The 27,405-nt window shown below is 34.9% G+C and overlaps 2 protein-coding genes across 3 annotated transcripts; both read right to left on the reverse strand.

The window, feature by feature from the left end:
* Window positions 1-310: 310 nt before the first annotated feature.
* On the reverse strand, window positions 311-8,277 carry LOC145545288 (natural killer cells antigen CD94-like). The gene is made up of 7 exons (XM_081589383.1): window positions 8,082-8,277; window positions 7,109-7,201; window positions 6,911-6,961; window positions 5,362-5,406; window positions 5,055-5,206; window positions 2,911-3,014; window positions 311-2,810 (listed from the first exon to the last, which is right to left on the reverse strand). The coding sequence occupies exons 1-7, from the start codon at window positions 8,086-8,088 to the stop codon at window positions 2,690-2,692; spliced, it is 573 nt and encodes a 190-aa protein (XP_081445509.1). The 5' UTR covers window positions 8,089-8,277; the 3' UTR covers window positions 311-2,689.
* A 2,513-nt stretch (window positions 8,278-10,790) lies between these two features.
* Window positions 10,791-24,261, reverse strand: LOC145545285 (natural killer cells antigen CD94-like). 2 transcript variants are annotated; one of them, XM_081589366.1, is made up of 7 exons: window positions 24,066-24,261; window positions 22,562-22,654; window positions 22,163-22,213; window positions 19,488-19,639; window positions 17,378-17,481; window positions 11,378-11,475; window positions 10,791-11,293 (listed from the first exon to the last, which is right to left on the reverse strand). In XM_081589366.1, the coding sequence occupies exons 1-7, from the start codon at window positions 24,070-24,072 to the stop codon at window positions 11,283-11,285; spliced, it is 516 nt and encodes a 171-aa protein (XP_081445492.1). In that variant the 5' UTR covers window positions 24,073-24,261; the 3' UTR covers window positions 10,791-11,282. The 2 variants fall into 2 exon arrangements, with proteins under 2 accessions (XP_081445492.1, XP_081445490.1); XM_081589364.1 differs by lacking the exons at window positions 10,791-11,293; window positions 11,378-11,475 and adding an exon at window positions 15,318-17,277.
* Between the last annotated feature and the right edge of the window lie 3,144 nt (window positions 24,262-27,405).

Raw genomic sequence — 27,405 nt, forward strand, 5'->3', positions numbered from 1 at the left:
ACCGACTCAATGGACATGAGTTTGGGTAAACTCTGGGAGTTGGTGATGGACAGGGAGGCCTGGTGTGCTGCGGTTCATGAGGTCGCAAAGAGTCACACACAACTGAGTGACTGAACTGAACTGAAGTATATCAATGCAGATTCCTAAAGATATATGTGTAACATTTATCACAAAAGTGAGTTTTACAGTATATGATGTTTGATACTTAGGGAAAGAGTTTAATGGAATAAACAGGGGAAGAAATGTTGTGAATGACTCCTGTATTGAGAAGGATGAACAAAAACACCCAAGAAAAACAAAAAGTGCTGAATTTAAGAGACTAGAACACAAATTATTTTTATTTTGAGAAAAATTGGGAGACAATTACATGAACCAAGGCTTCAAAGCAGGAGACTCAAATTAAGTTTAACAAAATACAATAAAATTGGGAAATTTAATAATAATTCTCTTAATCTTTTTATTTTGAGTAGAAACACATGCATTTTATCCACAACAATAAAAGTAGTTTCAAATGTTTTTGTGTAGTACATATTGAAGCTTCCCTGATGGCTCACATGGTAAAGAATCCGCGTGCAGTGCAAGAGACCCAGGTTTGATCCGTGGGTCAGGAAGATCCCCTGGAGAAAGAAATGGCTACCACTCCAGTATTATTGCATAGGGAATCCCATGGACAGAGCAGCCTGGTTGGTGGGCTACAGTCATGGAATCACAAAGAGTTTGACACAATTAATGAATATTTATTAAAAGAGATAAAATAGACATAGTTACATTTAGGCTTCTAGAGATAGAGAAATGAGCATGATTTATTAAAATAAAAGAGGTTCCATATTTAGTCAGATGAGATTTGATTTTTTTCTAAGAAAACAGCTAAATAAGCTGTTTGTTACAAATACAATAGTTTTGACTTTTAAAATTTCCTTTTACCTACATTTTGGAAGTGATAAAAAAGATGGTGTGTGTGTGTGTGTGTGTGTGTGTGCGTTTTAGTACCTTTGTTTATAATGTTCCCCTTATATTCAATTAAAACTATATTATTGTTATGAAAATCACACGGGCAGCAAAGGCAAAATATTTCAAGTGTCTATAAAGTACAGTGCATGTTTGCTTAGTCCATGTTAAGCATTTGAAAGATGCTATTGTCTATCTTATATTTTTCATAATATAACAAGTGCATTTTTCCTAAGTCAACCTTCATACAAAAATGTGATGAATTCAACTTTTAATACTATTATATTTTGAGAAGTAAAACATAAGAGGTTCCTTCCTCATCTTGACTCAGTATTTTTAAAATCAACATTGTGTTCTTAATTACTACCATTTAATTAAAGTATAAAATCACAAAGCAAATAGAGATGTCAAAACTAATTTCTTAAGATGTATAAAAGTGAAAGTGTTAGTTGCTCAGTCCTGTCTGACTCTTTGTGACCTCCCCTGGACTGTAGTCTGTCAAGCTCCTCTGTCCATGGAATTCTCCAGGCAAGAGTACTGGAGCGGGTAGCCATTCCCTTTTGCAAGGGGTCTTCCCAACCCAGAGTTTGAAACTGGGTCATTATATGCAACAGTTATAAAAAAGGGGGAGACTTGGGTTTTGATATCTCTGAGGTTAGGAAAATCCCATTCAGGTCACAGGCATCAGAACTCACTATGTTCTCAATCCTTCTTTGACCTATTCGAAAACGCCTCAATAAAACAAACTGCTCCCTGTACCCCTCAAAAGTGTAATTGTTCAGTATTTATTACATAACTTTTAGGAAAAGATTTTTGGGATTGATGAGAGATTAAATTCTTCAAAGCACATGTAAGAATGGCTTTTTTGTTTTTGTTTTTGTTTTTTACTGATAGATATTCATGAGGCAAGAAAGATCTATGGAGTAAAATAAATAAAACTGCATATTTATGCGATCAGGGCTTAGATTACCTTTCCTTTTCCAAAATATGAAAGTAATCTGTGAAACTATATACTTGGGCAAAGACTTGCAATTCCTATGCGGAACTTTGTAGCATCAAGAGAAGACACACAAATGTGAAACCCTCTGAACCCCGTGATGCACATGAAGAAAGTATTATATGGCACCTGCAGGTCTAAATTAGAAGATATACATGCATAGAAATCCAGAAAGAATTTTAAAAGACCATTAAAGCTATTTTTTGCTTCCAGAAAAAAGAGAACAAGATGGGAATTTTCAACCTAGTACGCCATACAAGGGTCTATGATTTTGATATATATTATTTGATAGGAATTAGGTTTTATTTGAATTTCAGCAAAGAGAGCTCCTAAGAATAGATGCATAAATTATGAAATTCACTATTGACCATATACATTAAATGTTCATGAAGTTATTTATCTTGAATCTATAACTTCAGCGTAGATACACAAGCTTCATCAATTTTAAAACACATTTCAAAATTTAAAAATTATAGCTAAAAAAACTGTAACTATAACAATGGTGAATGTTAATTAGACTTACTGTCTCGTTATTGCTATGTTGTATACCTAAAACCAATATAATTTATATATCAATTATGTATTGGTAAAAAATTTAAGCATATGTTTTCAAATATATGAAAATTATATGATTGATAAGACACAATTTGAAACATTTTACAGATCCCAGAGATAGTAATAATATGTTGCCATTCTAAGTAAGTCTAAATCTTCATTGCAGAATACTTCTGCCCCAAGAAACATCTAAACAAACTGTTGCTTACAGATGTAATTAAATGTACGTTCACAGTCTACATCCACAGCAATTCTGCTTGGCCTATATATTATGCAATTCTTTGGATTTACAGTGTGAAATAAAGGAACTCTGTAATGAAGAAGAAATTATTAGTATATGTGAAAAAGAATGATCAAATCCAAAGATAAACTCAAAAAGAACAGAAAAGGTTTTGATGCCAGAAACTTACAGATCTTGGGAGAGAGTAGAATTGTCCTCCCACAACCAGGCATGATGTTCTTCACTGTAAGAAAGTCCAATCCAGTAAAAATTGGAACTGAACTTCATAAAATCCTGCTTGGAAACAGAGACCAACATATTAACCTATTTCAAATCTACTCTAGGAAACATGTACTTTTAAGAAGGTCAGTGTCCACTATCAGATTCAGTTTTTCAATTCTATCAGATTGGTACAAAAAAGTAATTGTGGTTTCAGACCATAAACGTTAAATCATTATAACTAAGCTCAAACACATCTTTGTTAATCAAAATAGGAACCATGACAATCAACACATTTTTGCCATCGATAAATAAGTTTGTTTACTCCTGTAGCATAAAAATCCATGCTTTGGGATTTGACGAATTCTTGGAAAGCATTTTCTGCCTCCTGTTAGTTGTGGAAGCATTTCCGCTGCAAAAACCTTTGGAGATGCTTGAAGAAGTGGTAGTTGATTGGCAAGAAATCAGGTGAATATGGCAGATGAAGCAAAATTTGTAACCTCTTCGTTCAACTTTTGAAGTGTTTGTTTTGCAACCTGCAGCCAGGCATTTTCATGGAGAAGAATTGGGTCCTGTCTGTAGACCTATGCCAGCTGCAGGCATTGCAGTTTTTGGTGCATCTTATTGATTTGCTGAGCAGACTTCTCAGATGTAATGGTTTCACTGGGATTCAGAAAGCTGTAGTGGATCAGACCGGCAGCAAACCACCAAACAGTGACCATGATATTTTTTTGGTCCAAGTTTGAGTTTCGGAAATGCTTTGGAGCTTCTTCTTGGTCCAACCACTGAGCTGGTCATCGTTAGTTGTATAAAATCCACTTTTCGCCACACATCACAATCCACTTGAGAAATAGTTTGCTGTTGAATAGAGTAAGAGAAGACGACACTTCAAAATAATGATTTTTTCAATTTGCTGTCAATTCATGAGGCACCCGCTTTTAGAGCTTTTACACGTTTCTAATTTGCTTCAAATGCCAAATGATCACAGAATGGTTAACGCTGAGTTCTTGGGCAACTTCTTGTGTAGTTGTAAGAGGATCAGCTTTGATGATCCGCTCAATTGGTCGCTGTCAACTTCCGATGGTCGGCCACTGCACTCCTCACCTTCAAGGCGCTTGTCTGCTTTGCAAACCTTCTTGAACCACCACTGCACTGTACTTTTGTTAGCAGTTCCTGGGCCAAATGCATTGTGGATGTTGCAAGTTATCTCCACTGCTTTATAACCCATTTTCAACTTCAATTTAAAAATTGCTTAAATTTGCTTTTTGTCTAACATAGTTTCTATAGCTTAAAATAATTATAAAATAAACAGCAAGTGATGTCATTAGCAAAAAAAAAAAAATAAAGTGAGAAATGCATATTAAATGGTATATAACATAATCACATTTATTTAAGAATGTTTTCCACTATCCTACAGCAATATTCAACCAGGCAAAACCGCAATTACTTTTGCACCAAACTCACACAAACTAAAATCACTTTTAACTTCTAATTTAGGAGGTAGTCAGTCACTTGCCTCTTGTTTCTCATTCATCAAGTCCATTTCTGGAGGAAAAAATACCACAAAGTCTCACTTCTTGAAGGAGTGAAAAATGTCATAATGGGTATTAGAGTTTTCGTGGCAAACTTCCTTCAGAGGGGACCATCAGTCGACTCTGATCCCAAATCAACAGCACTTTGAGGGATAAATCTTACCACAGGTTCTACAGGGAGCTAGAGAACTTTTACTAAAGGGCTAATTGTTTTATAATAGTCTACATATACATTTCACACTACACCCAAGAGTGATAACAAAAGCTATATAATTACAAAATAAATTAAAAATTCAATTAAAGAGCTAAAATAGGTTATTTTTAGCTAAAATAGGTTATTTTTATTTCTACTTGAATTCTCTATAAAACTTTATCTGTACTTTATCTGTCAACACTCCTATCGTGTAAATCTTTGATAAATTTTGGGTTGATTTTGTGATGATATCAACGTATAGGATATTAGTTCAAATATAATCATCCACTTGTTATCTGATTAAAGACTTAAATCAAAGTATTCAGCTTACTTAAATAACAGATTTTCCTAAGTCAAAGAAAATGTAGAAAATGAGAATTAAATACTTGCCAGTTCATTTCTGGTTTGTATCTGAAGTAGACTGGAATTATGAGAAACACAAAAATCCCTACTCTCTTTCCATGTTTTTAATTCATTCGAAACGAAATAACAGTTGCATTGGTAGCCAATCCACTTTTCTTGGCAAGAATAGCAACCAGATCCTAAGAGAAAAAATAAAACACGTCTTGATGACATTGGAGATCCAGTTTCTTTTCAGTGCTACTTTCTCATTCAAAAAGCATTTGTTATTTATTAATTGTGTCTACAAATATTTTTGAGAATTTACTGCCTACACTACACATCAGCAGATATTTACCTGAACAACCCAGACATGACTCTTTTTCTTCATGGAGATTATATTCTAGAGAGAGAGAGAGAATTGCATACATTTTAGTCTTTATGAACTATATTTAATGCTAATCTGGGTAAGTATACACAAGAAATTCACTGTGTTCAAATACACTATACCAGATTGTAGGATGTGGGGAGATTAGAAGAATGCTTTTTAAGGCAGTGACCCAAAGTTGATTTCTTCTATGTACTTAAAAGTAAACTAGATGAAAGAAGTATTGAAAGGAAGAAATAATTATAGCATATTTTCTGACAGAAAACTTCTGAATATTTTATTTTCAAAATGATGATAAATAAAATGATTAGCTAGAAGACTGACCACCCAATATATTAGTGATCGTGTCTTCAGTATTGACCATCCTCAGTGACAAAAGTTCTGTGACATGGTAGACGCTCAAATCTTTGTCAAATAAATAATTTTGAGGGTGTAGGGTAGAATGGTGGTTAACAAGGGCTGAGATATGGGGAAAATAGGGAGATGTGGGTCAAAAGGAACATGGGATTTCCTGGTGGTCCAGTGGATAAAACTCAATGCTTTCACTGCTGAGTACCTGGGTCCAATCTGTGGTAGAGGGACTAAAATCCCAAAAGCTGTGAGGCAAGGCCAAAAACATTTTTTTTTTTAAATATAAGCTTTCAGTTAGAAGATGAATTCATTCTGGGAATCTACTGTGCACCATTATAACTAGAGCTAATGGTATTGTAGTATAAATACTTGTGAGTTGCTACAGGAGTAGTTCTTAAATGTTTTTCCCACAAACAGAAATGACAGTTGTGTGACGTGATGGAGGTATTAGTTAGTGCTACAGTGGTAATAATATTGTAATAATAAGTATATCAAATCAACACATTGCAGACATTAAACTTACACAATATCATTTGTCAAATGTATCTCAATAAAGCCAGGAAAATGCTCAGAAAAAAAAAGATATGAATGAAGGGTTATATGAACAAAGAAGATAGTAAAACAACTTGGAGAGTGTTTGAGAAAAAAAGCAAAACAACTAGGTCTTCGAGCTGACTTTCACAGGTTAAGTGTTAAGAAGGGTTTAGAACTGCAAAAATCTCCATGCTGCTTTCTGAGTTATAGAAGAAACAGAAGTAAAAGTAGAGAGATAAATATGTATGGGTTATAAACAAACACAATCAGATAATTAGGATTGGCCATAATATTTACTTTAATGTAAATATAATGTGTGTGTGTATATATATATATAATATATATAATGAAAATATTAAAATATACTGTATTTTTTATTTGCTACTTAAACATGAACACTTACATTGGAAATTTTTTTTCAGGGTAATATTTTCCTTATTATTTAAATATACAAATAATATGTATTTGATGAAATTTAATAAATTCTTATGTCAACAATGAAAGAAGACTATCCTACAACTAGCAGGCAAATTTTTATCACTATCATATTCCATCAAGTTCCGCGTGAGAAAAACATGAAACTACTTATTTTATTCTTTATCAACAAGAAAGATTTCCAAAGTAGGAACCCTACCTTCCTGAAGATCTGTGGAGGGTCCAGGCTGAATATTTGGTTTAGGAAGTGCTGTAAGAAATGATTAGAAATTTACTTTATCAGACACTGTTTCATGAAATAACAAAATACTTCACATTAGAAAAATCAAACTTTTATTGCAAGATAGTTTCATCACAATTATGATCTTTTTATATAGGCTTGACTAGAAAAACTTACAATTGTTTAACAGAACTCCCAAAGCAGCCATCAACAAAAGGCATATTACTGCTAAGACCCCAGAGATCCACCTCCATGCAGTGGTCTGAAAAGCTATAAAGAAAGAGAGGGTAATGATTTAAAGATCAAATACAGGAGTTGTTAAAGGCAGAAACCAGTGAGAGAATCCAAAAAGGGCTTTGGTTTGATAAACCAGTCATTTTGCCAGTAAAATATTGGCAAATGAAGACAGTCCATTGAGAACTCTACCCAATACCAACATTTCAATATGATGTCCTTTGTTCTTCATTGAGATTATTAGTACATTCTCTTCTTTATCACTTCTGTCTCAGTACAATGTATTTACCATTTATTTTTTAATTTGAAAAGAAGCTTAGAGATCTGTAGTAAAAAGAGATAAACAGGCACTAAGTTCCATTTTATTGACTCAACTCTTTGCGACCCCATGGACTGTGGCTCACTAGTTTCCTCAGTCCATGGAATTATCCAGGTAAGAATACTGGAGTGGGTGCCATTCCCTTCTCCAGGGGATCGTCCAAACCCTGGGATTGAACATGGGTCTCCCTCATTGTAGGCAGACTCTTTACTGTCTGAGCCACCAGGAAAACCCTGATCTATTGATAACAAACTTATTTTGGTAATAACAACATAAGTATCACAAAGTGGAGCACATGACTCCCTAATGGGAGGTAAGAAAACCTAGGATAATTTTCCTTGTAAATTTATATCTCAATCAGAATTTAGAGCTATCCTGGTCAAAATCCACTCTTTAAATCTGTTGAGAAAACTTCACAAAATCATCTCTAAGTGACAGAATGAAGAGTCAGAAAAATGAAATTAAAAAGTGCTGATATATGAGAAACCTAAATCTATACACATTTTTTCTTAACATGTTGCCCCAAATTAGCCGTACCCATGACATATATTTTTGGTTATTTTTATTTTTTCACTTTATGACTTGGGCTGCACATACCTGCCATGTGAGATGTTGTCTAATGTCGACGCAGATAAGGCACTGTGGATGATTGTTCAAGGACAGTGAGGGTAGTCCATGGAGCCACGCTGGAGGCTACAAAAAACCCAAAAGCTGTGAAGAAATTTTAAAAGAGAAAAACTGTTAATCAAAATGTGCTTGTATCTTCTGCTGATGAGACAAGGAGGCGTAGTATGAACAAGAAGCAGTAAAATCACTATCTTCTAAAATGCTTCTGGAACTGCAATACAGGAAATTCTCACTGAACCTCATAATGCAGACCATTTGACTATCACAAATAAGGTGAGAGGAAAGTTTTTTTTTTTATTGTTCGAACATCAAAGTCATCCAAAAAGCTAATTGGAAAATGGAATATATGGACAAACCAAAGGAAAATTTACTTAGTACAAAAAAACTTTTGCACAGCATTTTCCTTTTTGAATAATGAAAAATGTTTATTATTTACCTCGTGTCAGACATAAAGCACATGGCATATATTAGCTTATTTTTTCCCTGAATGTGACTTAACAATAAAGATAAATAAATACGCTTATTTTACCAATGAGAAAAGTAGGGTATAGTAAAGCTAGGTCACATGGTTGAAACCCGGGTAGTCTTTCTCTGGAGCACACATGAGATACATTTCAGATTAAGCCTCTCTCTCTCTCTGTCTATATGTTTTGTTAGTTTTCATTCATTTTCTTTAGTACAGAGTGGTTGGAACTTTCCTGCTCTCACGCTGTGCTTCTCATTCTTGCCTTATTAACCCAAGCATAGAAGGCAAAATAAAAACGGTAGAATCAGAGGGACTTCTCCCCTCTTCTCCTTCTTCTTCTCTTGCTCTTTCTCTCTCTCTCATTTAGTTCTCTAACTCGGTGGTAAAAATCCATCAAAGACTGGTTCAGTCCAACAAAGTAAATGTCAAGTCACAAATAAGATAACTGAATGCACTCATGCATATACACACAAAAGATGTAGATAGACAGATGGATGGACAGATAAGTAGAAGATAGATACAGATAGGTAGACATATGTACATGTGTGTATATATTGTGCATGTTTTACATACGTATGTGTGCTCAGTTGCTCATTCGTTTCTAACCCTTTGCGACTCCATGGACTGTAACCCGCCACACTCCTCTGCCCTGGAATTCTCTAGGCAAGAATAACGGAGTGGGTTGCCACTTCCTCCTCCAGGAGATCTTCCCGACCCAGAGATTGAACTCACGTCTCCAGCATCTGCTACACTGTAGATGGATTCTTTACTGCTGAGCCACCTGGGAAGTCAGGTGATTAAAGAGGGCTTTATATGTATATACTTTATATACATATAAAATTCTCTCCGTGCCATCAGCACTGGTTGATTTATCCCTTTTTGCACAAGGGCAGTGGAATTGTCTTTGTACCAGTTTCCCTACCGTTCATCTCCACTTGAAGCAAATGTTATCACTTTCCCTCAGAATATTTGTAAATTATGGAAAATCAGCAAGTGCAAATTTTCCTTCCTAGAACTGCTGAAAGTTTTGCTGCTCTGACCTGACAGTCCAGAAGTGTTGAGAAATTCTCACCGGGATGGCCCTAACCAACGCGTCTCAGTATTTGCTCTAATGCAGCAACCGTGACCTGAATGTGAGGCAATTTTGAACATTGTATTTTTCCCCACTTACCAGATTCACTCAACAGTGTTAGCCTCCAGTCTCCTCCTCTAGCATCGGATTGAGAGTGACCTTTATTGTGTTCTACATTCTCTTTCCTGTATTAACACTCCCTCCTTTATCCACACATATTCCAAATATGCTTTTCACTCCAACCTCTATCAGGTGGGTTCTGATGCAGAGAGAACCCAGACTGAAGCTCCTCCACTGAAATGTCAGCTTCACTTATGTATTTGTTTCTCCTTCCAGAAAATGCAGGTCTCTCAGCAGAATCTCCTCTCCCCAAGCGTTCACTGTAGGAGCTACAACTTTTCTCCCCTGTAGATTACTCATGCCCTTGATCAGTGCCCATGTTGACTCTTGTAACTAACAGACCATTCAAACCTGAACCAAGAATTGGAGAAAATTAATGAATGTCCACTTAATTATGAAGAAGGAGGTCTCTTCCTTGCCTATCAGTCTTCCAGAATATAGTAGCAGTATATATTTTAAGGGTCCCAAATGACAAATTTTTTTGATCTCACCACTTGGAAAATGGGTGCATTCTCTGAGTGGAAAGAAAATTGCCAGCCTCAAGTTGCAAATTATTTTCTTTTTAAGGGAGAGGAAGAATTCCCTGGGAAAAGAAAAAAAGGATTCTGAACTAATAAAATCTTTTCATTGGCACATTGTATGGTGAAATGGTGACATCAAATCATACTAACTCCCCAATTGTTATCAGTGCTTCAAATATACACTTAGAGCAAAATAAGAATAGTGATCCAGGTTTCTAAATGTATATATATAGCATTATTATAAAAGTGAGTTTTACAGTGTATGACATGATACTTTGGGAAAGTTTTTACTGGATTGATCGGGAAAGAAAAGGAGAAGTGAAGGACTCCATTACTGAAGAAGAATAAACATAAAAACAGCAAAAAATGTAAAAAGTGCTGAATTGAAGTGACCAGAAGATAAATTAATTTTATTTTGAGAAAAATTGAGAGGCAAGCACTGTGTGAACCATGTCTTCAAAACAGGAGGCTCAAATTAAGATTAACAAAACACAATAGGATTGGGACACTTAAAAAATAATTTTTATTAATCTTTATTAAGTAGAGACAAATTTTTATCAACAACAATATAAGTGATTTCAAATGTATTTATATAATCTTTATTACAAGAAGATAAAACAGAGATGAATACATTTCACTGTCTTCTAGAGGCAGAGAAATGTCCATGATTTATTAAAATATAAGAGGTTCTGTTTTTAATCAGATGAGATTTCAATTCTTGCTAAGAAAACAGTTAAATAAGCTGATTCTTACAAATACAATAGTTCCATTTTTAAAAAATTTCCTTTCCCCTACACTCTAGAGGATGATTAAAAAGACATGGTATGTGTGTGTTTGCATGTATGCACATACTAGCATACAAAAAATGAATATGAATCTAAAATATGTGTGGGCACAGCAACATTCTTTGAGCTTCTGGGTAAACTAGGTAGAGATGGATTATTATTCTGTTTTTCTTCTTATCTCAAATTTCACACCTTGAGACGTTGCCTTCAGTGCAGTTCTATGAAATATGAATTATCTTGGTCAGATCTTAGGCAGACTCAACAAAAGAAGCAGAATAGCACCAGGACTACCAGACACTTACCAAACTGTAGGAAAGGGAAGGGCCACCTTCCCACAGGCAGGTGCTCGTTGAGCATCTGAGCCAGGAAAAAGGTGGTATGGAGTTCAGAAAAGCCACAGCTGGAAACAGTCAAACACATAATATGACTCCCAGTCCCTGTGCCTCCAGTGACCAAAAAGAATTGTATATTTACTTTTGCAACTCTGGACACCTTGCATTTTAATAAAGTAATGTCACAACCAGTCATTCAACCTCATGGTCCAAAGTTATTTTCTCTTAGATTAAGAGAATAACTCCATGACTCCACTTTCTCCTGACCAGAGGGAAAGGAGAATGAGCTAAGGACGCAATGGGGATTGGAGGAAGATAAAAAGAGGTCGGAGGGGCAAGACTGAGTACTGCTTGTGGGAAAGAGTGTGCTGTGAGTAGAGAGGATGCACTGGTGGTGATACTCATTTGCCACTTGAGTCAGCACTTTTCATCAATTTCTAGAATCCTTACAGAAATTGGGGAAACTCCTGAAGATGACTCACTCTCTGCATGGAAGGGTATTGTGCATTTCCTCCTCCTACGTCATATTCTAACTATTCATCTTATTATTATCTGGAGATAATTTCCCTTTGAAAGAAGTAGGATCCATCCTATTTAATACCCTTATTTCTTGTAACATCCAATAAGCCTCATAAGCCCTCAACAAAAACAACAACAATAATAAAACAGAATGGAACTCTCCAGATGGTCAGTTAGAAAAATATTTCAAACCTTGATTTTGCTAGATTCCAAGATTCATCCTGGGCTAGAAATGTAAAAAATACCTCTCCCTACTTTTATACAGAAAGCTAACAAAAGTAGAAAAAACAGAACAATAATTAGTTTGCCCTTGGTGCAGGACCAGAGTAATGACAAATAGGGAAAAGAATTACTGATTTTCCTAATAAGCTCTTCTGTACTATGGAATTTTAAAACATGTCCATGCTTTGCTTCTGCAAAATAACACACAAAAGCAAAAAGTTTAAGTCTCCAAGAAAAGATTCATAACTTCAGGTTTCCAATGTTTTGAAAGACGGCACTTACTAATATATATCTATGATGTGTGCTTAGTTGCTCAGTCATGTCTGACTCTTTGCGACCCCATGGACTGTAGCCAGCCAGGCTCCTCCTTCCACGGGGATTCTCCAGGCAACAATTCTGGAGTGCAATGTCATGCTGTCCTTCAGGAGAAATTCCCAACCCAGGGATCGAACCAAGGTCTCCCTCATTGTAGGCAGATTCTTTACTGTATGAGCCACCAGGGAAGCCTGCATCTATCATAGTATGACTTAAGTTTATTTCTTCTGATTCTTACTTTATTCAAGACTAAAAATGGCTTTGGTGTGATAGTCACATTGACTAACAAGAAATAAATGAAAAGGTTTCTTTACATTGCCATAATGTATGGTGAAATGGTGAAATTAAACCATACACTCTCAATTCTGTTATTAGTGCTTAAAATATACAATTAGATACAACCTAAGAATATCAATAGAATGGGAAAGACTAGAGATCTCTTCAAGAAAATGAGAGATATCAGGGGAACATTTCATGCAAATATGGGCCCTATAAATGACAGAAATTGTATGGACCTAACTGAAGCAGAAGATATTAGGAAGAGGTGGCGGGAACAGGCAGAAGAATGGTACAAAAAAGATCTTCACGACCCGGATAATAACGATGGTGTGATCACTCACCTAGAGCCACACATCCTGGAATGTGAAGACAAGTGGGCCTTGGGAAGCATCACTACAAGCAAAGCTAGTGGAGGTGATGGATTCCAGCTGAACTATTTCAAATCCTAAAAGATGACGCTGTGAAAGTGCTGCGTTCAATATGTCAGCAAACTTGAAAAACTCAGCAGTGGCCACAGGACTGGAAAAGGTCAGTTTTCATCCCAATCCCAAAGAAAGGCAATGCCAAAGAATGCTCAAACTACGGCACAATTGCACTCGTCTCACACGCTAGTAAAGTAATGCTCAAAATACTCCAAGCCAGGCTTCAGCAATACATGAACTGCGAGCTTCCAGATGTTCAAGCTGGTTTTAGAAAAGGCAGAGGAACCAGAGATCCAACTGCCAACATCTGCTGCATCATCAAAAAAGCAAGAGAGTTCCAGAAAAACATCTATTCCTGCTTTATTGACTATGCCAAAACCTTTGACTGTGTGGATCACCATAAACTGTGGAAAATTCTGAAAGAGTTGGGAATCCCAGATCTCCTGATCTGTCTCTTGAGAAACCTGTATGCAGGTCAGGAAGCAACAGTTAACACTGGACATGGAACAACAGACTGGTTCCAAATAGGAAAAGGAGTACGTCAAGGCTGTATATTGTAACCCTGCTTATTTAACTTATATGCAGAGTACATCATGACAAATGCTGGGCTGGAGGAAGCACAAGCTGGAATCGAGATTGCCGGGAGAAATATCAATAACCTCAGATATGCAGATGACACCACCCTTATGGCAGAAAGTGAAGAACTAAAGAGCCTCCTGATGAAAGTGAAAGAGGAGAGTGAAAAAGTTGGCTTAAAGCTCAACATTCAGAAAACTAAGATCATGGCATCCAGTCCCATCACTTCATGGCAAATAGATGGGGAAACAGTGGCTGACTTTAATTTTTTGGGCTCCAAAATCACTGCAGATGGCAACTGCAGCCATGAAATTAAAAAATGCTTACTCCTTGGAAGGAAAGTTATGACCAACCTAGACAGCATATTAAAAAGCAGAGACATTACTTTGTCAACAAAGGTCCATCTAGTCAAGGATGTTTTTCCCGTAGTCATGTATGGATGTGAGAGTTGGACTATAAAGAAAGCTGAGCACCAAAGAATTGATGCTTTTGCACTGTGGTGTTGGAGAATATTCTTGAGAATCCCTTGGACAGCAAGGAGATCCAACCAGTCCATCCTAAAGGAAATCAGTCCTGGGTGTTCATTGGAAGGACTGATGTTGAAGCTGAAACTCTAGTACTTTGGCCACCTGATGCAAAGAGCTGACTCATTTGAAAAGACCCTGATGGTGGGAAAGATTGAGGGCAGGAGGAGAAGTGGATGACAGAGGATAAGATGGTTGGATGGCATCACCGACTCAATGGACATGAGTTTGGGTAAACTCCGGGAGTTGGTGATGGACAGGGAGGCCCGGTGTGCTGCGGTTCATGAGGTCGCAAAGAGTCAGACACAACTGAGCGACTGAACTGAACTGAAGAATATCAATGCAGATTCCTAAAGAGATATATGTAACATTTATCACAAAAATGAGTTTTACAGTATATGATATTTGATACTTAGGGAAAGAGTTTAATGGAATAAACAGGGGAAGAAAGGATGTGAATGACTCCTGTATTGAGAAAGATGAACAAAAACACCCAAGAAAAACAAAAAGTGCTGAATTTAAGAGACTGGAACATAAATTATTTTTATTTTGAGAAAAATGGGAGGCAATTACATGAACCAAGGCTTCAAAGCAGGAGACTCAAATTAAGTTTAACAAAATACAGTAAAATTGGGAAATTTAAAAATAATTTTCTTAATCTTTTTATTTTGAGTAGAAACACATACATTTTATCAACAACAATAAAAGTAGTTTCAAATTTTTTGTGTAGTACATATTGAAGCTTCCCTGATGGCTCAGATGGTAAAGAGTCCGCGTGCAGTGCAAGAGACCCAGGTTTGATCCCTGGGTCAGGAAGATCCCCTGGCGAAAGAAATGGGTACCACTCCACTATACTTGCATAGGAAATCCCATGGCCAGAGCAGCCTGGTTGGTGGGCTACAGTCATGGAATCACAAAGAGTTTGACACAATTAATGAATATTTATTAAAAGAGATACAGTAGACATAGTTGCATTTAGTCTTCTAGAGATAGAGAAATGAGCATGATTCATTAAAATAAAAGAGTTTTCATATTTAGTCAGATGAGATTTGATTTTTTTTTCTAAGAAAACAGCTAAATAAGCTGTTTGTTTCAAATAAAATAGTTTTGACTTTTTAAAATTTCCTTTTCCCTGCATTCTGAAAGTGATAAAAAAAAAAGATTCTGTGTGTGTGTGTGTGTGTGTGTGTTTGTGTAACTTTGTTTATAATGTTCCCCTTATATTCAATTAAAACTATATTATTGTTATGAAAATCACATGGGCAGCAAAGGCAAAACATTTCAAGTGTCTATAAAGTACAGTGCATGTTTGCTTAGTCCATGTTAAGCATTTGAAAGATGCTATGTCTATCTTATATTTTTCATAATATAACAAGTGCATTTTTCCTAAGTCAGCCTTCATACAAAAATGTGAAGAATTCAACTTGTCGTACTATTATATTTTGAGAAATAAAACATAAGAGGTTCCTTCCTCATCTTGACAGTATTTTTAAAATCAACTTTGGTTTCTTAATTATTACCATTTAATTAAAGTATAAAATCACAAAGCAAATAGAGATGTCAAAACAAATTTCTTAAGATGTATAAAGTGAAAGTGTTAGTTGCTCAGTCGTGTCTGACTCTTTGTGACCTCCCATGGACTGTAGTCTGTCAGGCTCCTCTGTCCATGGAATTCTCCAGGCAAGAGTACTGGAGCGGGTAGCCATTCCCTTTTGCAAGGGGTCTTCCCAACCCAGAGTTTGAAACTGGGTCATTATATGCAACAGTTATAAAAAAGGGGGAGACTTGGGTTTTGATATCTGTGAGGTTAGGAAAATCCCATTCAGGTCACAGGCATCAGAACTCACTATGTTCTCAATCCTTCTTTGACCTATTCGAAAACCCCTCAATAAAACAAACTGCTCCCTGTACCCCTCAAAAGTGTAATTGTTCAGTATTTATTACATAACCTTTAGGAAAAGATTTTTGGGATTGATGAGAGATTAAATTCTTCAAAGCACATGTAAGAATGGCTTTTTTGGTTTTTTTACTGATAGATGAGCATGAGGCAAGAAAGATCTATGGAGTAAAATAAATAAAACTGCATATTTATGCGATCAGGGCTTAGATTACCTTTCCTTTTCCAAATTATGAAAGTAATCTGTGAAACTACATACTTGGACAAAGACTTGCAATTCCTATGCCGAACTTTGTAGCCTCAAGAGAAGACACACAAATGTGAAACCCTCTGAACCCCGTGATGCACATGAAGAAAGTATTATATGTCACCTGCAGGTCTAAATTAGAAGGTATAGATGCATAGATATCCAGAAAGAATTTCAAAAGAGCATTAAAGCTATTTTTTGCTTCCAGAAAAAAAGAGATCAGGATGGGAATTTACAACCTAGTATGCCATACAAGGGACTGATATGATTTTGATATATATTATTTGGTAGGAATTAGGTTTTATTTAAATTTTAGCAAAGAGAATTTCTAAAAATAGATGCATAAATTATGAAATTCACTATTGACAATATACATTAAATATTCATGAAATTATTTATCTTGACTCTATAATTTCAGTGTAGGTACACAAGCTTCATCAATTTTAAAACACATTGCAAAATTTAAAAATTATAACTAAAAAAAACTGTAACTATAACAATGGTCAATGTTAATTAGACTTACTGTCTTGTTATTGCTATGTTGTATACCTAAAACTAATATAATTTATATATCAATTACGTATTAATGAAAAATTTAAGCATATGTTTTCAAATACATGAAAATTATATGATTGATAAGACACAATTTGAAACATTTTACAGATCCCAGAAATAGATAGTAATAATATGTTGTCATTCTGGGTAAGTCTAAATCTTCATTGCAGAATACTTCTGCCTCAAGAAATATCTAAACAAACTGTTGCTTACAAATATAATTAAATGTACTTTCACAGTCTTTATCCAGAGTACTTCTGCTTGGCCTATATATTATGCAGTTCTTTGGATTTACAGTGTTAAATAAAGGAACTCTGTAATGAAGAAGAAATTATTAGTATATGTGAAAAAGAATGATCAAATCCAAGGATAAACTCAAAAAGGACAGAAAAAGTTTTGATGCCAGAAACTTACAGATCTTGGGAGAGAGTAGAATTGTCCTCCCGCAACCAGGCATGATGTTCTTCACTGTAAGAAAGTCCAATCCAGTAATAACTGGAACTGAACTTCATAAAATCCTGCTTGGAAACAGAGACCAACATATTAACCTATTTCAAATCTACTCTAGGAAACATGTACTTTCAAGAAGGTCAGTGTCCAGTATCAGATTCAGTTTTTCAATTCTATCAGATTGGTACAAAAAAGTAATTGTGGTTTCAGACCATAAAAGTTAAATCATTATAACTAAGCTCAAACACATCTTTGTTAATCAAAGTAAGAACCATGACAATCAACACATTTTTGCCATCTATAAATAAGTTTGTTTATTCCTGTAGCATAAAAATCCATACTTTGGGATTTGACGAACTCTTGGAAAGCATTTTCTGCCTCCTGTTAGTTGTGGAAGCATTTCCCCTGCAAAAACTTGTGGAGATGCTTGAAGAAGAGGTAGTTGATTGGCAAGAAATCAGGTGAGTATGGCAGATGAGGCCAAACTTTGTAACCCACTTTGTTCAACTTTTGAAGTGTTTGTTTTGCAACCTGCAGCCAGGCATTTTCATGGAGAAGAATTGGGTCCTGTCTGTAGACCTATGCCAGCTGCAGGCATTGCAGTTTTTGGTGCATCTTATTGATTTGCTGAGCAGACTTCTCAGATGTAATGGTTTCGCTGGGATTCAGAAAGCTATAGTGGATCAGACCGGCAGCAAACCACCAAACAGTGACCATGACATTTTTTTGGCCCAAGTTTGGCTTTGGGAAATGCTTTGGAGCTTCTTCTTGGTCCAACCACTGAGCTGGTCATCGCTAGTTGTATAAAATCCACTTTTCGTCACACATCACAATCCACTTAAGAAATGGTTTGCTGTTGAATAGAATAAGAGAAGATGACACTTCAAAATAATGATTTTTTCAATTTGCTGTCAGTTCATGAGGCACCCACTTTTAGAATTTTTACACGTTTCTAATTTGCTTCAAATGCCAAATGATTACAGAATGGTTAACGCTGAGTTCTTGGGCAACTTCTTGTGTAGTTGTAAGAGGATCAGCTTTGATGATCCGTCCGATCGGTCACTGTCAACTTCCTCAACTGCAAGATGCTTGTCTCCTTTGGAAATCTTCTTGAACCACCACTGCACTGTACTTTTGTTAGCAGTTCCTGAGCCAAATGCATTGTGAATGTTGCAAGTTGTCTCCACTGCTTTATAACCCATTTTCAACTTCAATTTAAAAATTGCTTAAATTTGCTTTTTGTCTAATATAGTTTCTATAGCATAAAATAAATATAAAATAAACAGCAAGTGATGTCATTAGCAAAAAAAAATAAAGTGAGAAATGCATATTAAATAGTATATAACATAATCACATTTATTTAAGAATGTTTTCCAATATCCTACAGCAATTTTCAACCAGGCAAAACCGCAATTACTTTCGCACCAAACTAACACAAACTAAAATCACTTTTAACTTCTAATTTAGGAGGTAGTCAGTCACTTGCCTCTTGTTTCTCATTCATCAAGTCCATTTCTGGAGGAAAAAATACCACAAAGTCTCACTTCTTGAAGGAATGAAAAGTGTCATAATGGGTGTTAGAATTTTCATGGAACACTTCCTTCATAGGGGACCATCAGTCGACTCTAATCCCAAATCAACAGCACATTGAGGGATAAATCTTACCACAGGTTCTGCAGGGAGCTAGAGAACTTTTACTAAAGGGCTAATTGTTTTATAATAGTCTACATATACATTTCACATTACACCCAAGAGTGATAACAAAAGTTATATAATTAGAAATTCAATTAAAGAGCTAAAATAGGTTATTTTTAGCTAAAATAGGTTATTTTTATTTCTACTTTGAATTCTCTCTAAAACTTTATCTGTACTTTATCTGTCAACACTCCTACCGTGTAAATCTTTGAGAAATTTTGGGTTGATTTTGTGACGGTTTCAAGGTAATAGGATTTAGTTCAAATAAAATCATCCACTTGTTATCTGATTAAAGACTTGAATCAAAGTATTCAGCTTACTTAGATAACATATTTTCCTAAGTCAAAGAAAATGTAGAAAATCAGAATTAAATACTTGCCAGTTCATTTCTGTCTTGTATCTGAAGTAGACTGGAATTATGAGAAACACAAAAATCCCTACTGTCTTTCCATGTTTTTAATTCATTAGAAATGAAATAACAATTGCATTTGTAGCCAATCCACTTTTCTTGGCAAGAATAGCAGCCAGATTCTAAGAGAAAAAATAAAACATGACTGGATGACTTTGGAGGTTCAATTTTTTTCCATTGTTATTTACTTTTTCAAAAATCATTTGTTATTCATGTATATTACTATATGTGAAATAAATTGCCAGTCCAGGTTTGATGCATGAGACAGGTTGCTCAGGGCTGGTGCACTGGGACGACCCTGAGGGAGACTATAGGGAAGGAGGTGGGAAGGGGGTTCAGGATGGGGGACACATGTACACCCATGACTGAGTTATGTGAATGTATGGCAAAAACCACTACAATATTGTAAAGTAATTAGCCTCCAATTAAAATAAACAATAATAAAAAAAATGTTCCCACATGCCGCTCATGGTGTGTCCAAAAAATATAAATAAATAAAAATTGAAAAATAAATAAATCAACAACCCCCCAAAATCATTTGTTATTTATTAATCTTTTCTACAAATATTCTTTGAGAATTTACTGCATACACCACAGTTCAGGGAATATTAATTTGAACAACTCAGACATGACCCTTTTTCCTCATGGAGATTATATCTTAGAGATAGGGGTAGAATTATATAAATTTCAATCATTTATGAACTATATTTAGTGATAATTTGAGTAAGTTTACAAAGAAATTCAGTATGTTCAAATACAGTGCAGCAGATGATAGGACAGGGGGCAGTGATACGAACCTTTTTTGAGAAAACGACCCAAAGTTGATCTCTGCTGTGTAATTAAAAGTAGACTATGCTGGCATTCTGTTTTGTCCTTTTCTTTGTCCATTTGTCTTTTGTATCTATGCTAAAATTGTGACTGCTCTTATGCCTCGGGGTGAGTATTGCTTTTCATCAAAGACAACATTTACATAAATCACAGCAAAATGAAAGAAAATTTTTGGTAAAAAAAAAGAAAGAAAGAAAAAGTAAATTAGATGAAAGAGATATGTAAAGAAGGAAATCATTTTAGCACATTTCCTGAGTCATAGAAGAATTCTGAGGACTTCCCTGGTGGTATAGTCTTTAAGACTTTGTGCTTTCAATGCAAAGTTTCTGATCGCTGGTTGGGAAACTACGATGCCATATGCCACATGGTGCAGTCAGAAGATTTAAAAAAAAAAAGAATTCTGGTTACTTTATTTTAAAAATGAAAGTAAAAGAATAATTAGCTTGAAATTGGACCATTCAGTTTACTAGTGATAATGTCTTCAACAACACGCAAATCTTTGCCAAATGAATGGTGCTGAAATTTTAGAGTAGAATGGTGATTACCAGGGGATGGGATGTGGGATAAATGGGCTTGTTGAAAGGTTCATGGGAATTCCTTGGTGATCCAGTGATTAAGATTCCAAACTTTCACTGCCTGGACTCTGGTTCAATTCCTGGTCAAGAAACTATGATCCCACAAGCCACCTTTTGTGACCAATACTAAAAAAATAAGGTATACACTTCTCCAGTTAGAAAATGAATAAGTTCTGGGAATCTACTGTGCACCATTGTAACTAAGGTTAACAATACCATATTACTTACTTGTGAGTTGCCATAGGAGTAGTTCTTGAATGTTCTCACCATGAATAGCAATGATAGTTGTGTGACATAACGGTGATGTTAGTGAATGCTTTGGGATAATATTGTCATAATAAGTGTACCAAATCAGCACATTGTACACAAAACTTGTTGCTAAGTTGTGTCTGACTCTTTTGCAACCCCATGGACATAGCCCCCAGGAATCAAACCCATGTCTCCAGCTTTGTAGGGGGTTTCTTTACAGCTGAGCCATCAGGGAAGCCCCATACATTAAATTTATGCAATGTCCTTTATCAATTGCATCTCAATAAAGTTGGAAAAATGCTCAGGGGAAAAAATGATACAAGTGAAGATATATATGAACATAGAAGACAACTTGGAGAGCATTTGAGTATAAAAATACATTTAAAAACTACGATGTTTGTTGGGTGATAGGGTGAGAAATCAGATTACAGTGGGTTGAAGAGCAAATAAAAGATCTTCTTCTAGTTACAAAAAAAAAAAACAACTAAGATTTTGAGCTGACTTTCACTGGTTAAGTAGGGTTTAGAATTGCATTAATCTCCATATTACTTTCTAAATTATGGAAGAAGCAGAGGTAAAGGTAAAGAGATATAAAAGTAAAGGTTATCAACAAACATAAGCAGGTAATTAGAATTAGCTAAAATATTTACTGCAACTTATTTTTTGCCATTTTTTATTTGCAATTTATTTTTGTTAATTATAATATTTACTGTAATTTTTGTGTTTATTTTTACATGATCACTCACATTGGAAAATGTCATTTCAATAATGTTCTTATTATTTAATTATATAAATAGTATATAATGTATTTAATACATTCTTATTAAATACGTTTAATACATTCTTAAATGAACAATGAAATGGGACTATCCTACAATTACCACATCAGTTGGTATGACTGTATTATTCCATCAAGCTTCTGTGTGAGAAAACCAAGAAACTGTTTATTTCCTTCTCTACCAACACAAAAATTTTCCAAAGTGTGAAACCAACCTTGACTGAGATTTGTGGAGGGTCCAAGCTGAACACTTTGTTCAGTAAGTGCTGTAAGAAATGATAAGAAATTTACTTTGTCAGATAAACATTTATGAAATAACAAAATACTGTTGTTGTTCAGTGACTAAGTCCATGTCTGACTCTTTGCGACCCCATGGACTACAGCATACCAGGCTCCTCTGTCCTCCACTCTCTCTGGCAATTTGCTCAAATTCATGTCAATTGAGTCAATGATGCTATCTAACCATCTCATCCTCTGCCACCCCCTTCTCCTTTTGCCTTCTGTCTTTTCCAGCATCAGGATCTTTTACACGTTAGCAAAATGAAACTTTTCTTATAAGACAGCTTCATCACAATTTTGATTTTTTTTATATAGGCTTGACTAGCAAAACTTACAGTTTTTCAACAAAACTCCCAAAGCTGCCATCAACAAAAGGCATACTACTCCTAAAACCCCAGAAATCAACCTCCATGGAGTGGTCTGAAAACCTGTAAAGAAAGAAAGATAGAGTAATGATTTAAAGAACAAACTTGGGAATTCTTAAAAGCAGAAACCAGTGAGAGGATCCAAAAAGTTTTTTGGCTTGATTATCCAATCATTTTGCCAGAAAAATGCTGGAAAATGGAGATATTCCATTCAGAACTCCAGTTGTTACCAGCATTTTTATATAATATACTTTATTCTTCAGTGAGATTATCCATACAATTTCCTCTTTATCCTATCTCATTATTTACCTTTAATTTTTTAATTTGGCAAAGAATCTCAGAGATCTGTAGTAAAAAGAGATCAACAGGCACCAATTTCTGGTTAATGGGCTAATATAATGAATTTATTTTCACAAAAACAACAGCAATCACAAGATAGAATGTATGACTCCCATTAGGTAGATCAGGAATCTTATTGTCCATTAACAAGGTTATTTTTCTCAAGATTCAAAGCTAGTAAGTACTCAAGTCAGAATTTGAATGAAAGCTTTTCTAGACCCAGGGTCTTTCATTTAACATATTCTATCATTGTCACGAAACTATTACAATACTTGGAAGTGTTCAGTTCAGTTCTGTTCAGTTGCTCGGTTGTATCTGACTCTTTGAGACCCCATGGATTTTGCAGCATGCCAGGCTTCCCTTGGGAGCATGCCCCTCTGCTAATCTCAACATATTCACTCCTCTAAGAAATGTCAAGCTGCTGATAGCTTTGTGTAGAAGCTGTACCAGGCAGAGAAGACATGGCAGTACTCTGGACTTGGTGTGGTGGGAGGCTCCCCAATCCACGTACAGGTAATACCTTGAGAGCTTGGCTTTGTTTCCACAGTAAATTAACTTATGACACATAAGCACTCATTTTTACAGGAACCATTTTCCACATATACTGCATTTTCTCATGCCAAAAATTGTTTGCTTAAAGACCTTTCTCCTAAAATAATCTAGCATCGGGATATTCTGCATTAACATGAGTGCACCCCAAAGTGTGGTGTCATGAATAACAGTGCAATGTGTCAAAATGTTAATCTGGATCATTTTGGGGTGTCATAACACAAACAGTAAATTTAAAAAAGCACTTTCAAGCATTGAGCTGTTAACAGTTAGCATTTTCTATCTATGTCCAAGCTAGAATTATATTGTTTACATTTTTTCTTCATAAATTCAGATCCCAATCAGAATTTAGAGCTATCATTGTCAGAATCGACTCTTTAAATCTGTTGACAGAGCTTCACAAAGTCATTGCTAAGTTACAGAATGAAGAATCAGAAAAGTGAAATTGAAGTAAAAAGTGCTAAAACATGGAAAGCCTAAAACGGCATTCTTTTTATTAAAGCATTCCCTGAAATCAGCCATGCTCATGAGCTATCTTTCCTGGCTATTTTCATTTATTTCATGTTATGACTTGGGATGCACATACCTGCCATGTGAGATGTTGTCCAATGTCAGTGAAGATAAGACACGATGGATGCTGGTTCAGAGAAATGAGATTAGATCTAGAAGCTGAGCTGGAGGTGAAGGAACCCGAAAGTTGTGAAGAAATCCTTTAAAATAAGAAAAACTGTGTATCAAAGTGTGTTCAAATCTTCTGCCGATGAGACATGGATGTGTAGTATGAAAAGAGGCAGTAAAATCATTGTCTTCTAAAATGCTTCAGGAACCACAATACAGGAAATTCTCACTGAACTTGCATAATGCAGACCCTTTGACTATCACAAAATAAAGTGAGAGGAAAAAAATTTTTCTAATGTTTGAACATCAAAGTCATCTAAAACATTACTTGGAAAATGGAATATATGGGCAAACCAAAGGTAAATTTACTTAGTGTAAAAAAACTGACACTGAATTTTCCTTTTTTAATAAGGAGAAATATTTATTATTTGCTTTGTGTCAAATATAGATTAAATCATGAAGGGTATATTAGCTTATTTTTATCCCTGGATATGTCTTAATAATAAAGATATATAAATATGCTTGTTTTACCAATGAGAAAAGTAAGGTACAGTAAAGCTAAAGTACTAAACCAAGTTTACTTATGTTTGAAACCCTTAGTCTTTCTCTAGAGCATGCATGACCTGTATTTCAAATCAAGCCTATCTCTCTGGGTCTATAAGTTGTGTTGATTTTCATTTATTATTTTTAGTTCAGAGTGGTTGGAACTTTTCATCTCTCATTCTGTGCTTCTGATCTCTGCCACTTTAACCCAGGTTTGGAAGGCAAAGATATAAAAGGTAGAATCAGAAGACATCCCATGATTGTCCTATAAAACACACACACACACACACACACACACATCTGTACCCTACAACTGCTTCAGCTGGTCTAAGCCTACACGCTTAATTCTTCATTGATACTAGCATTGAAAGTTTCTTTTAATACTGGACTCTCTATTTTTACTAATATGTCAATTATTATAATCATTTATTGTGTATCTAATTCAGATAAGAGACTGATAATTCAAGTCACATATTTTTGTCCTCAGAAGCATAACCTTGATAGTAGGAATTTCAGATGAGGGCAGATAGGCAGATTAAGAGCCAATAACAGAGACCTTGATCTACGGTTAAGTGTCTGGAAATATAATCGATCGTTCATCCACATACAAAATAAATTCTCAAGTTTTTTTTGTTATTTAAGTTGTTTATTTTTAAGCATTATAATATTACTATATTACATAAAATGAATCCTGGTCCCTGCAGCCCCATGACACAAAAATTCATGTATTTACTTTTGTTTATGCAACTTTGGGCACCTTGCATTTTGAATATGTGATGTCAGAGTCAGCATTCAACCTCATGCTCCAAAATAATTTTCTTTTATGGTAAGATAATAATCACATGACTCCTCTGTTTTTTTTGCCTATTCATTTATAGAGTATGAATTACCATCAAACTGCATTCATCATAGGAGCTGTCAGAACATAAATGCTTAAGACAACACTTCCTTCTCAAATTACTAGCAGTTTCATCTCAAGATGTCTGAATTCAATGAAACTTTGTGGACAAAGCACTAAATCCAATAGTGTAGAGTCAGTACAGGTTTTGAATGTACCCAGAGAAAGATCTTTTCTCTTAAAATTATTGACTCTAAGATAATTCTATATGTTATTTCAGAGATGTGAAAATAACTATATCATTTTATTTATTTATTTTTTATTTTTTTTTGTATTGCTATCATTTTTATTTACATTTAATACTATAATAAATGAAAAGTAAACACTTAACAAGCAAATCTGTGCTACATAAAAAACCACATATATCTCTAATTATGAATACTATATATTCCATTGCAATGGATAGTCTAATAACATAGAGTGTCTTTCTTTTTAGCAGTTTCACATGGTAACTAATAATGACCTAAGGGTCTGTTAAGAATACAACCTATTTTATTATCCATCTCATGACAAAGAGACTTTTGGTTATGACTGACTTTTTTTAGAAGACTTTAAACTTGACTAAAGTGAAAAATGAGCTTTTAATTTGTCATATTTATTTGATAACACATGACAAATATTTGAAAAACATGTAAGCATTTATTGTTATATCTTATTTCATCTCTAAATTGCCCTTATTGTTATATCCTATTTCATCTCTGAAATGCCCTTTGTTTGAAGGTTCAGTAATAATAAGAAGAAGACTCTATTAATCATCTTCCTTGAAATAAGGCTACAACAGTTTGAAAAATATAATAGATCTGCCATTAAAGACAACAGCTTTTCTTTTTTTTTTAGTTGTTATTTGTCAATAATGACTGTTCAATGATTAGAGGGAGGAAAGGAAACCTTGAGCAAAGCATCATAAAGTATTATTATTAAAAGGATGTGTTTTGTATTTTGTTTAAAATGGACAATAGAAAAGAGTTAAAATTATTACAATTCAGTTTAAGCTGTTGAATCAGCAATGGACAAGACTGAAATTTTACCCTATATTAAAGCTAGATATGGGCTTCCCTTGTGGCTCAACTGGTAAAGAATTTACCTGCGATGTGGGAGACCTGGGTTTTATCCCTGGGTTGGGAAGATCCCCTGGAGAAGGGAAAGGCTACCCACTCCAGTATTCTGGCCTAGAGAATTCCATGGACTGTATAGACATAAGAATTATGATTGCTTTTTTTATCTGTATGATTGCCTCTTTCATCTTTAATCACCTAAAGTGCAAAACATGAACCTAATCTGTTTTTGACGTATCACCAGGTAAAAATATTAAATACATACATTTTAGTCATGATTATGATCATTTCATTTTCACAGATATATCAGTGTCTTTATTTTAATGTTTCATAGTGATCTAGTTTTATTCATTGTAAATTTTCCTAAGAGCTTTTTTCTTTAATTTTTATTTGCAGAATAATTGCTTTACAATGTTGTCCTAAGAGTTTTATACACTTTTTCTGAAAACTTAGCTTTTACGTTATTTGTATAGTTTTTTAAGTCACCTTATTTCAGTTTTATGATGAGCATTTTATTTATTTAAATATTTATCTATTAATTTGGCTGCAACTGATCTTAGTTGTAGTTTGTGGGATTGGAGTATGTGGGGTCTTCCATCTTCATTGATGCATATGTGATTTAGTTCCCTGATCAAGTATCGAACCTGGGCACCCTGCATTGAAACTTGGAGTCTTACTCACTGGACCACCAGGGAAGTCCCTATAATGAGTATTTTAGAGTATAAGCAATAACCAGATAATTTGCTTAAAATTCCATTCAATGTCTAACAATCAGATTAAGTGTTCAACCTAATTGTGTAGAATATCTCAAT

The sequence above is a fragment of the Giraffa tippelskirchi genome, chromosome 4, assembly GCF_054371585.1.
Source record: "Giraffa tippelskirchi isolate mGirTip1 chromosome 4, T2T-mGirTip1v1.2.pri, whole genome shotgun sequence".
Lineage (NCBI taxonomy): Eukaryota > Metazoa > Chordata > Mammalia > Artiodactyla > Giraffidae > Giraffa > Giraffa tippelskirchi.